The sequence below is a fragment of the Antechinus flavipes genome, chromosome 3 (genome assembly GCF_016432865.1).
Source record: "Antechinus flavipes isolate AdamAnt ecotype Samford, QLD, Australia chromosome 3, AdamAnt_v2, whole genome shotgun sequence".
NCBI classification, from domain to species: Eukaryota; Metazoa; Chordata; class Mammalia; order Dasyuromorphia; family Dasyuridae; genus Antechinus; species Antechinus flavipes.
In genome coordinates this window covers 568423288-568439212 of record NC_067400.1, presented here as the reverse complement: position 1 = coordinate 568439212, position 15925 = coordinate 568423288, and the positions used below count along the sequence as shown (strand labels likewise).

At 50.7% G+C, this 15925-nt stretch overlaps 2 protein-coding genes across 5 annotated transcripts; one reads left to right on the top strand and one right to left on the bottom strand.

Moving 5' to 3' along the window:
• The first annotated feature begins 238 nt into the window (after positions 1-238).
• TMEM54 (transmembrane protein 54) lies at positions 239-7592 on the top strand. Of its 2 annotated transcripts, XR_007952231.1 has the most exons (7): positions 239-459; positions 1659-1852; positions 4533-4592; positions 5113-5301; positions 5720-5851; positions 5936-6047; positions 7275-7369. XR_007952231.1 is itself a non-coding variant. In XM_051987873.1 (6 exons), the coding sequence occupies exons 1-6, from the start codon at positions 444-446 to the stop codon at positions 7347-7349; spliced, it is 666 nt and encodes a 221-aa protein (XP_051843833.1). In that variant the 5' UTR covers positions 242-443; the 3' UTR covers positions 7350-7592. The 2 variants fall into 2 exon arrangements, 1 of the variants encoding a protein (XP_051843833.1); XM_051987873.1 differs by lacking the exon at positions 5936-6047 and having other exon boundaries at positions 242-459; positions 7275-7592.
• HPCA (hippocalcin) lies at positions 7541-15152 on the bottom strand. Of its 3 annotated transcripts, none has more exons than XM_051987875.1 (5): positions 15005-15152; positions 14624-14730; positions 11484-11888; positions 8907-9012; positions 7541-8719 (listed from the first exon to the last, which is right to left on the bottom strand). In XM_051987875.1, the coding sequence occupies exons 3-5, from the start codon at positions 11859-11861 to the stop codon at positions 8622-8624; spliced, it is 582 nt and encodes a 193-aa protein (XP_051843835.1). In that variant the 5' UTR covers positions 11862-11888; positions 14624-14730; positions 15005-15152; the 3' UTR covers positions 7541-8621. The 3 variants fall into 3 exon arrangements, with proteins under 3 accessions (XP_051843835.1, XP_051843836.1, XP_051843837.1); XM_051987876.1 differs by lacking the exon at positions 15005-15152 and adding an exon at positions 14921-14997; XM_051987877.1 differs by lacking the exon at positions 14624-14730.
• Between the last annotated feature and the right edge of the window lie 773 nt (positions 15153-15925).

The following is a 15925-nucleotide window of genomic DNA, read 5'->3' as shown; positions in this document are numbered from 1 at the left end:
CGGCTTGGCTGCTCCAGCCCGGCTGCCTAGGAGAGGGTGGGTGGGAAGGATCAGAGTCATGAATCATCCCTTCCTGGGGGAAGGGGGAGGTGGGGTCTTGCCCTTTGCGCCAGCTGAGCTGGTCAAACAGGAACTGGAGATGCAGAGGCGCTGCTGGGCTGGGCCGGGCTGGGCTGGGCTGGGCCAAGCCCAGGGGCGGGCTCATGGGAAGAGAAGCCAAGGAAGGGAGGCCGGGCCAGAGCCTTGGCTTACAGAGGCGGGAAGAGGGCGCTGGCCCGCGGACGTCCAGCCGGACCACCCCCCTGGGCCGCTGGGGCTAGGCTGGGGCTGGCGAGCGGTGGTATGTGGATGGCCATGGGGCCTCGGGGAGGTCCCCGGGAAGAGGAGCCTCAGTAAGGCAGAGCCCAGCAAGGAGCCTGGGACCCTCGCCCGTAGGAACCACGATGTGTCTGCGACTGGGTGAGCTAGCTCTTCTTGCCCGCCAGCCCCGGGGGAGGAGGAGGAGGAGGGAGGGACAGATTGTTGTCCTGTCCTACATAGGACTGAGAGTTCCTTAGAACCGGGACAAGTCGCCCTCCGGACAAGATCAGGGGATGGACCAGTTGGTCTCGAAGTCTCCTTGCCCTGGTAGATTCAATCTGAGCCCTCATTTTACGGATGGGGAAACTGAGGCTCAGAGAGAATAAAGGACTTGTCCGAGAATTAGAACCTAGATGTCCAGACACCCCCCACCCATGATCCGAGTTTTGTTTATTTGTTTTTCCCCCATCATTACCTTAAACTAGGAGTCCCACAGCCCTTTTCCTTAGTTCTCATGGCTCCCGGTACCCAGATGTGAAGGAAATGATGAGACACAGGAACTTGGGCAACAGCAGAGGAGACTACCTGTGGCTTCCTGCTCTGCCATTAGCTGGCTGTGGGTGTCCAGGTCTCGGTTCTTTTATCCTCACAAGGAAGAGATTAAACTAGGTCATCTCCAAACCTTCTTCCAAGCTTTCTTCCCCAGCCCGCCCCCTACTACTACCACCTGCTCCCTCTAAGGAGCTTCTCCGGGGCCAGCTTCTGCTTCCTCCTCCAACCCCAGTAAAGAGCCTGGAGTCTGGCTTTTTCTGCTCCTTAAGGAGCTGGGCTCCTCTGATGGGCTGGGGAAAGAAAGAAGGAATATTGGAGATCCCCTGGGAAGAAGGGCTGTCAGGCAGGTAAAGAACAGGATCCCTCAGGAAGGGACAGACATAGGAGTCCTCAGAAGGAAAGTCAATATATTCATTTGGACTTTTCAAGCAGACTCCCTCCTCTGGTTCAAACCTCAGTTTCCTCATCTGTACAATGGGACTGAGAGATGTCCCATTAGGGAGGAAAGGTTTCATGGGACCAAATAAGTGGCCGCCAGCTTGGAAAGGGCCTGAGTCATTCCAAGGGGTATCTCCTTGTCAGCTACTGGTGTCTGGACTCAAGTGCCCCTGGAGGAAGGACATGACTACAGGGCCAGGAGAGAGGATAACCCCAAGGAACAAAATATTAATCAACCTGGTCTCCTCCTAAGAACTGGAGGGGAGATAGCAGGGATTGAAAACCAGTCTCTACGAGCAGAGCAGAGGGTCAGAGCGGCAAAGAGCAGGGGCTCAGGACGCTGCCCCCATTGTCCTTCCCCTCTCTAGGTGGCCTGAGCTGCAGTGATTACAAGAAGGTTCTGATGAAGACTGGCCTGGTGCTTCTAGTTCTGGGGCACATCAGCTTCATCACGGGTGCTTTGCTGCACGGCACAGCTCTGCGTTATGTCACAGACACCCAGGATGCCATCTCGCTGCAGTATGCCGTCTCCAACATCCTGGCCGTCACCTCGGCCATCTTGGTACCTGCTGTGGGGCTCACATTCCTTGGGAGGGGGAGAGACCTCTGTGGAGTGGGAGCTGGGCATTGTCTTTGTGCTCAGAGAGCAAAGGTTAGAGGTTGGAACTAAATACAAGCTGCAGCTAGGAGGGGGGGCTTAGTTCTAAATCTGGTGGGCATCTCTAATTCCCTCACTCTACAGAGAAGAAAACTGAGTTCTAGAAAGGGTAAGTGATGAAAAATCGCTGTTAGTGTTAGAAGATATTTTAGAAAATGCTCCATTAGAACACAGCTTCTTCAACTTTTTCTACTGGAGACCCCTTTTTGCCCAAGAAATTTTCACATGATTCTGAGTATATAGATATATAAAATAGGTATGCAAATCAAATATTTACTGATAATAAATCATAATTTTATGAGACTCCCATATGTGTTCTCAACCCACAGTTTAAGAAAATATTTTAAACCATTGGTTCTTAATCTGGAATTTGAGAACTACTTTTAAAAAAATATTTAGATAGTATAATTGCCTTCCTTTGTAATCCTGTGCATTTTGTTTTATGCATTTTAAATATTCTGAGAAAGGTCTGTAGACTTGACCAAACTGTCAGAGGAGTTTAGGACACACAAAGCTAAAACCCTTGCCTTAGTTCCAGTTTTAGTCTTCTTCCTAGGAAACAACAGCAAATGAACCCCACTTACTCTTTCTCAGTACATAGGTGGGAGACTCTGGGAGCAGAAGGTCACCTATATTGTCAGATGGACTGACTCTACCTCCTGTTTTTACCTATTTTTCTTTGTTACAAAGAAGGTTCATTTCTGGGAACTTATGTCCAGGAATGACTGAAAACATTTTTAAAGAGTCAGTAAAACATTTTTAAGATAGGAAAAAAAATCCATCCCACCCCTTCTCCTCCACTTCTTCATAGTCATATCTGGTTTTGAAAGACAATATGAGGTATCAGATAGAACCAGAAAGACCTTCCTTTCAAGTCACTCTTGATGCCTCAGTTTCTTTTTCTGTAAAATAAGTGGGTAAGACTCAGTCTCTAAGGTCCTTTCCATCTTTAAATCTATGTAAATCCTTGTTTTACAAATGGGGCTTTTCTTAAATGATTAAGCAGCAACTAGTCTTTATGCTCATGAAAGGAAAAAAAAGATCAAAAACGCCTCCAACACAGACAAGTAGCTTCTATAAATGGAGTGGAGGCTGGAGGCAGGAGCCGGGAAAAGCCGGGCTTCAAGTGCTGGCTCCGTCATTTACTGAAGTTCTGCTATTTAACACTGGTTGCGGTGCTTTGGACAAATCACCTTTGGTTTCCTCCACTATAAAATGAGGGGTTTTGAAGAAGTTCTAAGGACCCTTCCAATTCCATATTCTAGGCTCTTATAGTAGTAAGTAGTATATAGTAAACCGTGTGGCTCTGCCAGAGTTCAGAGAAAGGGAGAGTTCAGTGGAAGCTGGGGCTGAGAGAAAGCTTCCCTAAAAAGATGGTTTTTGAAATGGCCCTTGCAAGATGGGTATAACTGGCATTATAGAATGCAGTGGGCCTTGGAGGAAAGGAGCTCCCTCATTAGATTGTAACGTCCTCTTTGAGAACAGGGATTGCATTTTGCTTCTTTTTTGTCTCTTCAACCCTCAGCACATAGTAGGCACTTAAATGTTGATTGATTGATTAAGGGAGAGGAATTATTTGGAGCTAGAGGGTCTCTGTTGGGAAAACAGCAGGAAGAAGCTGGGAGAGAAGGCTGTAATGAAGACAGAATAGGGGTTTTTGTATTGAAGGGGAAAATCCCAACGGCAGGGAGACCAATCTGAGGCTGTTAACAGAAATGCAAGGAGGGTCTGGATTAGGATGGGAACAAACAGTAAGTGTCAGATGTAAAGACATTAAGAAATAAGGGAAGCAGTTGTGCTCATAGACCCCTAGATCCAGGCTCTGCTGTACTAAGTTACATAATTTATCTCCCTGGGCCTCCATTTTTCTTCATCTATAATTTTTTAAAATAAATCTTCAAAAGCTATATAAATAGGAATTATTGTATAAGTTATTAAAAGTAGAATTCACAGCCTTACAATAGAATTCATTGCTCCTAGAAGACCAGCTGGGGTGTGGGATTTGAGGAAAGAATTTTGTCTGTATAGTCAGTCCCAAATTCCAAGCCCTACCCCCTTTTCCTAGTCCCCTTAAACAGGCAGTGTGCCCACACAGAAGGACCGCTCCAAGGCTAATGTTCTCCACAGTCTGTATCCTTGGTCTGGCTTAAGGTTCCAAAGAGATTATCTTCCTATTGCATTGAGATGGAATTAAGGAATACCCTAGTTCAGATCTGGCTCAGACACTTCCTCGACTGTGTAATTCTGGGCAAGTCACTTAATCTCTCTCACCTTCAGTTTCCTCATCTGTAAAATGGAGATGATAATATCAACATTACAAGGTCGTTGTGAAGGTCAAGTGAGCTAATATGTATAAAGTATTTGTCAAACCTTAGTTTGTTAGTTATTATTATTTTTTTAAGAGCTTATGTTGCTTTGGACGTCAGTGAATTAGAGAGGATGCTTTGAGGGGGTGCCTCAAGAGCAGCCCTGGGAAGCGATGGGTACAGAAGGAGCGACCCACGGCCTCCTCCTGCCTCTGCCTCCATCAGTAGCTATGGGGGGACAAGGGCCTCCCTTCACTTCATGCCTTTTCTGCCCGCAGATCATTGCCTGTGGGATCACAGTCATTGTGCTGTCCAGATTCTTCTCCCTCACCTCTCTGGTATAGTAGTCCCTGGTGACCGAGGCTGGGATGGGGAGGTCAGACAAGAGGGGAGCATGGGACCAGGCTGGGAAGAATGGCATGGGATGGGATGGAGCTCCCTTTGTGGGGTGCAGCAGGAGATTTGGGGACCATGGCATTAAGGAGAGTTGGGCTCCCCCAGAGAACACTGGGATGTTTGAGTAAAGGAAAGAACACCGTCTGGAGAGCCAAAAATATCGACTTCTGCCCCTGCCTGAGCCCCTTCTCCATGTTTCTTTCTATAGAAAATGAAGAGATTGGATTTAATGATTTTTATCCCACTTCCCTTAGCTGATAGTGCTAGTTTATTATACTCGCACACACACACACACACACACACATCATCATCATCATCATCATCACCATCAGCTTTGTCCCCTGAGAACTGGTCACAGCTGGTGGGAGGAGAGATGGCCTAGCCCGAAGCCTGTGTTTGTTGGGGAAGGGTCTCTTCTCTGTCCACTGCCCCTTCCCCACAAATGGACCTTTTTTCCTCCAGCGATGGACAGTGTTTGCTGCCAGTGTAACCAGTGCCCTCTTCTCCCTGGTCTGCTCCCTTGGACTCCTGGCATCTATTGCCATCACCTTCGCCAACCAGGGCCGGTCACTGCTCGCCACCTGCTCCTTCAGTAACTCCGAGCTCCTCTCCTTGACACCGGATTGCCCCTTTGATCCCACCCGAATCTATGTAAGTAACCCCCAATGATGAGTCTCCGTAGGACAAGGAGACCCTCTGCCTACAAGTTAAGTTTCAGTCTCCCCCTGATTTTCTCTGTCCACCTTATATGACCCCCCACTCCATAGGGTCCTCCCTGAGGTGCCTATAAATGTTCTCTGGGGGCAGGGCTCCCTGGGTACCTAATATGTCCTGTATGTAAGTGACCCCTTCGGTCTTGACTCCCTGGACCACCCTTTAGACCCCACATATATCTGTAGGAGAGGGCAGCCTCCCAGGGGGCTCAGTCCGGATTCTTTCTGGCGCTGAGCTCCCCCAGGTGACCTTCGGCCCTCAGGGATTGGGTCTGGGGTGCATTTTAGCTCTCCGTCCATCAGCCTCGCATCCCTTCAGCTCCAGACCTGAACTTTCTCTGCCTCTCCTCCCACAGAGCTCCACCCTCTGTCTCTGGGCCATCTCCTTGACACTTTGTGTGGCTGAAAGTGCCTTTGCTGTGCGGGCAGCCCAGCTCACTCACCAGTTGCTGGAACTGAGGCCCTGGTGGGGGAAGACGAATCAGTTGGTAAGGACTCTCCCAGTCCTCCTTACACTCCCATGCCCACCCTATGCTGGGCCTGGGAGTCAGGACCCCTTGGCTTCTCTCCAGGAGCTGCCCAGGTGTGTGACCCCCGTTGTCCAGCCTCATGCTTGACAGCATGTTTCTTCCTGTTTATTTCCTTATCCGGCAGGGGACAAGAGACTGTCCCCAGTGAACAAAGGTGAGAAAACCTAAGACTTAGCTGGCTAGGGAGGGCATGTCATTGTCTCCCAGCTAGTCCTTAAAATTCCCTATCTCCCTATCTCCCAAGAAAGGGAAGCCGGCTTTCCTTGGGTGAGAGCTCCATCCCCTAGTAACTAATAAAGGGAACCTGCCCTTCCCCGTGCTCTTTGCCAGCTCTCTGAGTGCAGAGAGAAATCAGCAGGCAGAAGTGTGTTCGTAGAATTTCCCAATTCTGGGAGAAACCTCAAAAACCACTGAATTCAAGTCTTTTCTCCTTGATAATAAGCTCCAGATATAGGGGTGACTTGTTTCCCATAAATTTAAGCCTGGAGCATGACAGAGAGAAGATGGGAAGAGAGAGGATATGTCCGGTGTCTTGAGCTCCCCAGAAGGTGGACCCTAACTCTCAGACTTCCAGATGAGGATTTTAAAAGTTATCTAGTCTAGCCTCCCATTTTACAGATAAGGAAACTGAGGGTTTAGAGAGACTGTGAGCTCAGGTCCGAGCTCAGGTAGGAAGGAAGCTTCAGAGGTGGGTTGTGAATACAGGTTCTCCAACTCTGAGAGACTTGAGTTGAGGTCCCCCCTAGAAAGTATCATTTCCTGACTTCCTTTGGTCCCGGAAATCTAATTGGCAAAACTGCCACATGTCCAGAGGAGGCTAACCGGGTTGGGAAGGGAAATTAAAAATGCCCTAAATGACAAAAGATCTCTCAGATTTCTTCCGGATCTATGAGATGTAGGGCATACGCCGGGTGAAACACAGAAGCTCTTTCCAGTCGGAAGGACTATCATGTGGGGAAGGGATTAGTCTTGTTCTGTGTGGCCCCAGAGAGCAGGAGTACAGATGGGTGAAGGGCGGGCAGAAGAACAGGGGGTCGATTTTTAACAATTAGAGATTGCCTAAAGTGAAATAAGTTGCCTTGGGAGGCTCCGGGTGCTCTATTATAGGAGAACAGCATCCAGAAGCCTCCTTTTGGGGATCCCATGGAGGGTAATTCTGCATCGGTGGGGATCTGGAGGAGATGGCCCTTCTGTGGCAGGATTTTGTGGCCCTTTCCAGACCGGGATTCCTTTTGGGAGGAGGGTTAGGGACAATCCCTCAGCCCAACCACATCTGTTTATACCCCCTGTTCCCAGCCCACTCAGCCCCCTGTATGTGTGTGTGCTGGTGAAGGTGGGTGGGGGTATTCGGTGACCAACTTGCTCATGGCTCCTGTCACAGATCACAGAAAACTCAAGTCTTTCTGATGGCCGAGACCTGCTCAGCTGCTCCAGCTCAGAGCCCGCCTTCCCCTGAGAGACTGATCGGCTCCCGGACGCTGGAATCCCGGCCCCCTGGAGGGGGTCGCACCTCCCCTGGGCAGACGTGCAGCCCGTCTCTTGGAAGGAGCCGACAGGCGCCAGGAGCCTCCCCAGCCCATCCTGCATCTGAAGCCTGCCTGCTCCCCACAGCCACCACTCCCAGCCCGTGGCCGCTCTGGCCCAGGGCACGGCACTGAGACAAGACTTTATTCTGAAGTTATTAAAAAGAACAAAGTAATTCCAAGTGAATGCATGCTCAGAAGAGGGGTGGGGACTGCTGATGCTGCCCCCGGGTCTAGGAGCGGGGCAGGAGGTGAGGGGATGTTCTGAGACACCCAGCTTTAAGGGTGGGTTGGGGGATAGAGCAGACAGGTCTGGGTGTGATGGGGAAGGGCCAGGGGGTGGGTAGACCCAGACCCATATCTGTGCGTGTACATTTGGAAAAGTGCTCAGGGCAGGGCTGCCCCCGGGGGAAGGGGCTCTTGATTTGCTTCTTCCCACAATCCCCTGCCAGCTCCCCAGACCTCCACGCCAGAGCAGAAGAGACCCAGATCTGGGTAGGTATCCGAGGGGCTTGAGGGAGGGGGGAGCAGAATATGTTGACAGTGCCATATGCCATTGGCCACTTCCCTCCTCCAGAGCTGCTCCCCCATCTCTAGTCCCTCCACAGGCAAATGCCCCAGGCTCCCTCCTGGCTACCACCCCCACTTCTTTTGAGCTCCAGGGCTGGCTAGACCTTATTCGGAGTGGGGGGCATCCTGCTCTTGGTCATGGATGGGGGATGTGACGTTCCCTTGGAGGGAGCCATTTGTCCCCTTGGCTGAGAAACTCACGGACAGGGAAGATCCACTGGATATCAGGCTTCTAACGGTCCCTGGACTTTGAGGGGAGGACCAGGGTGAGGTGAGGGGGCAGCTCCTGGATGCACAGGGACACACTATCTTCCCCATTGCAAGTATGTCCACATGCCCAGCTCCTGCCCTTCGCATGTCCGACCACCCCAGGGTAATTGGGCTGAGCCCTGGCCAGAGGCTGGGGAAGGAGGCAGGCTCTACCCCTGCTATGTGGAGAATGGGACCCAGGAATCTGGGGTAGGAGCAAGGGACAGTTTAGGCCCCACCCTAGCCTGGGCATTCCCCAAATCCAGTCTGGACACAAAGACATGGGAAGGGAAGCTGTGGGAGATGGGAGTTGAAGACAGGGTAAGGCAGGGTCCCAGCCTGGCCCTCGACCCTTCCTTCTCCACATCCCCCCGGAGGCCCCAGGCTCAAAACTGGGAGGTGCTGCTGGGGTCACACTGAAGCAGCCGGACAATGGATGGGTCGCTCTTGGCTCCTCTGATGAATTCCTCCAGGGACAGCTTCCCTGGTGGGGAGGACAGGGGTCAGTTTGGAGAGAACATCAGTCATCTGGTGGGAGTTGACTCGGGGGGAAGGCAGTGATTTGTTGGCGAGGGAAGGAGCGGGGCAGGGAATAGGGAAAGGCTATCTGGAGAGTAAGGGGTCAGGTTTCGGAGAGGATCCCAGGGAGCCCCCAGCCCCAGTCCCCTCACCATCATTGTTTGTGTCCATCTGGCGGAAGATTTTCTCAGTCCGCTTCTCAGGGGTAGATTCATCCTCCGGCATCTTCATCACAGAAGACACCATCTTGTAAATGGCCTAGAGTCAGGAGGAAGGAGGAAGATGGATTGATCAGGGTGGCCTGGGCCATTCTTCCCCAATTTCTTCCTTGCAATGATAGATATGTTGAAATGACCTGAGCTATTGACCTCTGTGAACAGCAGGGGGTGCTCTGGGCCAGGATCCCTTCCCTCCACTACCTCCCTAGACGGAAAGATTGGGGGCCCAGGGAATTTCTCTTAACTTAGACATCAAAGAAAAGGAAACGTTAGTGCATTTGGGGGGCAAACCCCCCTCCTCCACTTCTACATGAGGAATCTAAATGAGCATCTGCTCTGGGAGTGCTCGGCTTGGCCAATGTGGGGCAGGGGTCCTTAGTGGTACAAAATGGGGGGAGTAAAAGGGGGAGATGAGAAATTATGCAAATGGATGCACATTCAAACATCAGCTGTCAGATATCAAGTGAGGAGGCAAGACTGGTAAAGAGAGTTCAGCAACTGGAAGATCAAGGAGCAGCTCTTTATACCAATTTATAGGAAATTATGCAGATGAGCACCAAGGACAGCGTTTGGAGGGCTTGTTAAGCCGTTCTGAGAGGAAGCACTGGTTTCCCTCTACACTCCTCTCCATAAGCACTGTAGGGAAATAGATTTCCTCGGCAATGAAAAGTGAAATAATGATCCCAAGCTCCATCCTGTGGGTGGGTACAATCTGGGATCAGAAGGGAGAGGTCAGTGTTCAAAGGAACACCATGTTCGAGGGTACAGAGCTTGGAAAGAAGCTTGGAATGATCTTGGATGTGAATAATTAATAACTAGCGTTTATATAGCACCTGCCATGTGCCAGGCACTGTACTAAGCACTTTACAATTATCTCTTTTGATCTTTGTCCAGGCTCCTCATTTACAGAGGAGAAAACTGAGACACCGTGAATTGACGGCACAGACCAAACTAGAATCCGGGTCTCCTCCCTGCTCTTTGTAATCTTTCTCCAATGCTAATTGTCCCTTGGGACAGTAGATTAAAAATCTGACTGAAGCCAAGGGCTGGACAGGAACATGACATGAGACCAGCCTAAATGGGCAGGTCGGAACTAATGGGTGAAGAATATTCAATGGCAGGATCAGTAATTGTGGCTTTGATCATAAGCCACTGAGCAGGGCAGCGAAGGGATAAAAATCAGATTAAAGACAGAAACTGTGTCCTCTCCTCTGTGTCCCCATTGTACCAGCCATCCCAAAGCATCCTGTCCCCTGCTCTATACCCACCTGCTAGTCACCCTCTTTATTAAGATCTCGCCTGGATCGTGGCTATAGTCTTGTGATCGGCCCATCAACCCCACAGTTACATACTACCAGATATATGCATAGATATGCTTATGCTATTTCTCTGCCCAATAATCTTCAATAGCTCCCTATTGCTGACACACGGCTTGTGTCCCATGTCTATAATGTGCTGTGTTCCTACCTTTACCTCTTAGGAGCCTTAGCTCCACTTAAGGATTCAAGTCAGGTGTCACCTCCTAGAGCAAACCTTTCATGACTCCTCATCTCCAACCACTGTTGTTAGTGTTTTCTCCCTCCTCCAATGATTTTATATTTATGTTGTCATTTGGCCATTTGCAATCATCTCCAACTCTTCAGGACCCCATTTGGGGTTTCCTTGGCAGAGATACTGGAATGGTATTGCCATTTCCTTTTCTAGCTCATTTTACAGATGAGGAAACAGACAAACAGGGTTAAGTGACTTGCCCAGCTAGTACGGATCTGAGGCCAGATTTGAAAACATGAAGATAAATCTTCCTGATTCCAAGTCCAGTGCTCTATCCACTGCAGCACATGTTATATCCCCCTATAAAATGTAAGCTACCTGAAGGCAATTTTTACCTTTGCTTTTATATCCATAGGGCCTTACATACAGTTAGTATTCAAATGTTGAAGTGCTTCAATAAAGTTCAGACACTTATGCCTGGCATTTAAGGCTCTCCCAATTTGATATCACTCTGCCTTTCTAATCTTATTTCATATTACTCTACAAACACAAACTATATTCCAAAAAACGGATTAACTCTTTCTTTCTGCACCCACTCCCCAATATAAAGAGCTTTTTTCCACTTTGGTGTCTCACCTACCCAGTTCTCTATGCTTGTAATCTCTTCCCTCCTTTTCTCCACCATCCTTGAAATCCCATCTCAAATATCACCTCTGAGAAGCCTTGTCTGAATCCCCTGTTAATAATCATCTAGCCTTCCACCCCTCACATAGCACTTTCTATTTCTCCAGGGCACTTGTGTCATATTGTATATTAGAGGGATCAGTTTGTATCATGTCCCTCTACTAGAGACAGTCTACATTTTTGTCTATATTTTCTATCTCCTTCATAACACAGGGATGGCCTGAACATAGAAGGTGTTATTAAATGTTGACCAAGGGGATGAATGAATGGACGGATTCTACCCTGCCTGGGTGGTGGGAGGCCAAACGGGATGAGGAGAGGGTGGCTGCAGCGTACCTGGACAATCTCCAGCATCTCCTCCCGGCTGATGTAGCCGTTGCCATCCAGGTCATACATGCTGAAAGCCCACATGAGCTTCTGCTCCAGTTTCCCTCGAGAGGTGACACTGAGAGCGATGATGAACTCCCGAAAGTCGATGGTGCCATCGCCATTGGTATCAAAGGTGCGGAAGACGTGCTCAGCAAACTTGGAGGCATCTCCATAGGGGAAGAAATTGGCATATATCTTCTTGAACTCCTCCACGTTGAGAATGCCTGTGGGGCAGTCTTTCAGGAAGCCTTTGTACCACTCCTGCAGCTCCAGATCGGAGAACTCCGTGTTTTCCCGAAGGTCCTGTAGCATCTCTGGGCGCAGTTTGCTGTTCTGCTTTCCCATGACAGCGGCAGTGGGACTTCAGAACCCCTGCTTGCATTCCACAGGAAGAGCACAAAGAAAAGAAAGATAGAAGGAGAGAGAGACAATGAAGGGGGGAAAGGGACAGAGGGAGTTCCAGGGATAATTTTGAAGACAGAGAGATGCAAATAGTCATCTCAACAAGGAGCCAATGAGATGGCCAGGGACAAAGGGAGTGGAAAGCAATAGAAGAGTGAAAGGAGGCACAGAGAAATAATGACAGGGAATCAGAAAGACAGAGACAGACAGGGAGAGACATAGAGAGAAAGAGATGGATAGCCATAGACCGTGAGACAAGAGGACTGAGTGAAGTACAAAGAACGGAAATAGGGAACCAGACAGAGAGAGAGACAGAAATAGAGAGATAGAAAGAGACAGTAAATAGAAGGATGAGGGAAAACTCAGAGAAGTTATAATGGGGAGCCAAAGAGAGAGAGACAGGGAGAGACAAGGAGAGAGGGATGGAAGATAGTGATAGATGAGGGAAGGAAGGAAGCAGAGAAATAGTGATAAGCAGAGGAACAGACAACGATGTAGAGATGGAGAAATAGAAGAATCGATAGAGGGATGGAGACAGGGCTGGTCAGAGCAATACAGAGATGGAGGAACAGAGAAAACAGACATGAACAGTTACAAGTGTGAAGAGAAGAACAGAAAAGAGAAGGGAAGGGAAAATAGCCAAAAGGAAGGTTGGAGAGATTTGAGAGCCTGCTTTCTTTCTGACTCCATCTCACTCTTGACCAGAGAGCCTTAAGCTTTCTCCAAGAACAGGCTCAGAAGGGAATTTCTTCAGTGAGAAAAGAATGAACCTAGAAATTTCAGCCTCCCAACTAACGTTTGTTCACTCTACCCCATTCTGCTTTTTCCCTCTGCTCTTTGAACGACCTCATTTGTACCCAAGCACACCTAAGATCACTATCATATAATTCATGCACATGATATCACAAAATTTTGGAACGAGAGTGCTGGACAATGTTGACCATGCAGCTCCACCTTGTTAGTGTTAGATGAAGAAACTGAGGGGAAATGAGTTGTCCAAGATCACACAGCTAAGTCGTGGGCGGGACCCACATCCAGGCCTCCTGATTCCTAAGTCAGAGTATTCTCTCCAGCTTCCTCTACAGCTCTTTAGAAACTTAACACACACTTGTGCGTGCATAATGACTCACCTAGACACTGGCCCCAATATCCTCCAGTACCCTGGGCCACAGGATAGTCTCTTTCTCATTATCCTCCCATTACCCCATGGTGAGAAAAGTCCTGTGCCTTCTAACCACCTGCCCCACTTTCTTTACATTTGATAAGAACTGGAAGAGTCCCATTTCACAGGAGGAAAGAGAAGAGAAGGATACAGAGGGAAAAGGCATCTTGGAAATGGCTGACCAGTGTGTGTGTGTGTGTGTGTGTGTGTGTGTGTGTGTGTGTGTGTGTAAGAGACAGAGATAGAAGAGGCAGCAGACTCTGTGAGACTGTAATTGCATGTGTTCGTGTATGGATTTCTGTGCACCTGTAATTGCATATATTTGTGCATACATGTGGAATGATAAATGTCTATAGGCATGCATAAATACACGAGTGCTTTTGTGTGCATAAACCTGTGACTGTGTCTATTATCCATGCATACATGCACTCGCATCCATGTCCACGCATCTGTAAATATATTCAGACATCCATATGCCTGCAAATATGTGTTCCTGTCCTTCTTGGATCAGCCCTCCCTGTCCTAAGAACTCAGATATACCACCGTCAACTCAGATATACCACCGTCCTCCCCAAAAATTGATGCTTTGGGCTATGGACCCAGGCCAATAATATGCCCCCCTCTCGATGATATAGGGGAGTCAGTTAGGGAAGTAGACCCAATCATTTTCTTTTCTGCTACCCAAGAAGCTGGGCCTACAGTATGGAGACTATTTGTCTCCTGAGTAAAGGGGCTCCAAAACACAGCTGGACTGAGATAAGGTAGATCTTCTCAGGCCTTAGATCAGTGGGAGGAGGGCAGATGGCACACAGGGATAGGACCCTTTCCTTTCTTCAGCCTTCCAAAGTGATTCCACCACCCTATCCCCAAAGGGAGAAGGGGGCCAAAAAGAAGGGGCTGGAGTTAGCAATCCCGAAGATCCTTCCCCCACCCCCCAAGAAAAAGAGAAACATCCTGGTTTTCCCTCTTTAGAGAAGTGCCAGAGCTTCCCTCCTCTGCCCACACCCAGTACCCACACAACTGGAAACCCATCTCCAGAACTCCCAGCCTAGCCTGAAAGGGCTGCCAAAAACAGACCGCCCAAGTCCCCTAGAGTCTGTCGGAGGCTTCTGGACCATCCATTCCTCTCCCTTTCCACCATCAAGTCTTCCTACCCCTCAGGTCCCCCCTCAAAACCCCAAAGCCTCCCTCACTCTGCATCTTTCCCACACACACAGCTGATGATACCGACATTGTCCTACCCCGGATCTGGGACACCCTCTCAGCCTCTGGATTCTTGTTCTTGCTCTGGGATACTCCTACCCATATTTTCCTGTTCCCACTGGACAGCCCCCCTCCCCACTATTTGCAATGGGGTTCCTGCTCCGATTCTTCGGGCAGAGGAGGCAGTGGAGAAATGGGGATCCCGGGGCCGAGCAGCGAATCCGGCTTCTAGAGAAGAGGGGGCGGGGGTCCCAAGAGCAGCTCCCCCACTCTGCTCTCCTGTGCATCCTCCCCCACCCTCAGGAGCCCCCAGTCCCTCCCCGGAGCTGCCCCCACTCACCCCTCTGCAAGAAGACACGGACTACGCAGGGAATCCGAGGCGCTGCAACGGGGGAGGCGACTGAGGGCGGCCGGAGGGGAGGGGGGAGGCCCGGGAGGAGGGGGATGCTGGAAGGCAGGAGGAGGGGGGTGCTGGAAGGCGGGGAGGGAGACGCCCCACAGGCAGTCCTACCACCTTCCTCCTCCCCAGGCTCATCCGCGGAGCCCCTCCCTCTCCCCAGGGACTCCCCAACTCCCCCAGCTTGGACCGTTGATTTCTGGGGTGTGGACCTCACCTCACTTATGCCCCCCCACACACCTCGATTTGGGAAGGGATGGCTGTCAGCAGCAAGCTGGACCTCGACCCGTCTTCCCAAATTAGTGTCGGTTCCCCTGCTCTTACCTCACACGCCTCCCCTCCAGGCTTCAGACCCCAAACTCCCAGAGAGGGGGTGCCCTTCCCAAAGCTGGGGGGAGGGTCCCAGTGCTTCTCCCCTCCTCCCCACTTGCTCCGGATCTCAGTTCTCTACCCCACCAGGCACCTCAGGTTCCTCCGAGGAGGCTGGAGGCACCTCCCTCTGCACCGCCTCCCCCCACCCCCCGCCCCCGATACCCTTCCCCAGGCCTGTATTTCCCCTGAGCTGAGTTGAGCCAGACAGGGGCTGGGGGCCCGCTGCTGGAGACTTGATACCTGGTGAGGTAGGTGCAGCTAGGGATTCCAAGGGATCCCCCTCCCGCTCCCCTCTCGTGGGTCACTTGGCCCGCAACCACGCCCCCTCCCCTGCCCCGCCTCCGGGACACCCCTTCTGAAAACCCTGCAGTGAGGGTCCCCAAAGGTACTTCACACTTGAGACCATAAGGCAGGGGGAGGGGCGCGAGGGGGCCAGGTTATCAGGGCAAGTGAGGACAGGAACCGCCCCCTCCCCACACACCCACGCGCCGGCGCAAAGCAGGAGCTGCTGCGGGAGGCTGGGGGGTGGAAGGGCGGGGGGGCACACGCGGATTGTGTAGAAGCTCAGATGAAGCGCGAGGGTCTCTGGGCCGCACTGAAAGGGAGCGAGGGAGGGAGCTCCATGACCTTGGCCCCCAACCTGTACCTCGCTCCGCCTCCGGCTCATAGAGGGAATGGATCCAGGGAATGACAAGGGAGAATTCCCGGTCATCTCCGTGCAGGGGAGCGCCTACCTAGATCCCAGGTAGAACCCATAGAACCAGAACGTGGTGGCCTAAAGGTCTAGCCTCTAACACTGATTCCCAGAGTCACCATAGGCCAGTTACTCTCTCTCTCTCTCTCTCTCTCTCTCTCTCTCTCTCTCTCTGTATA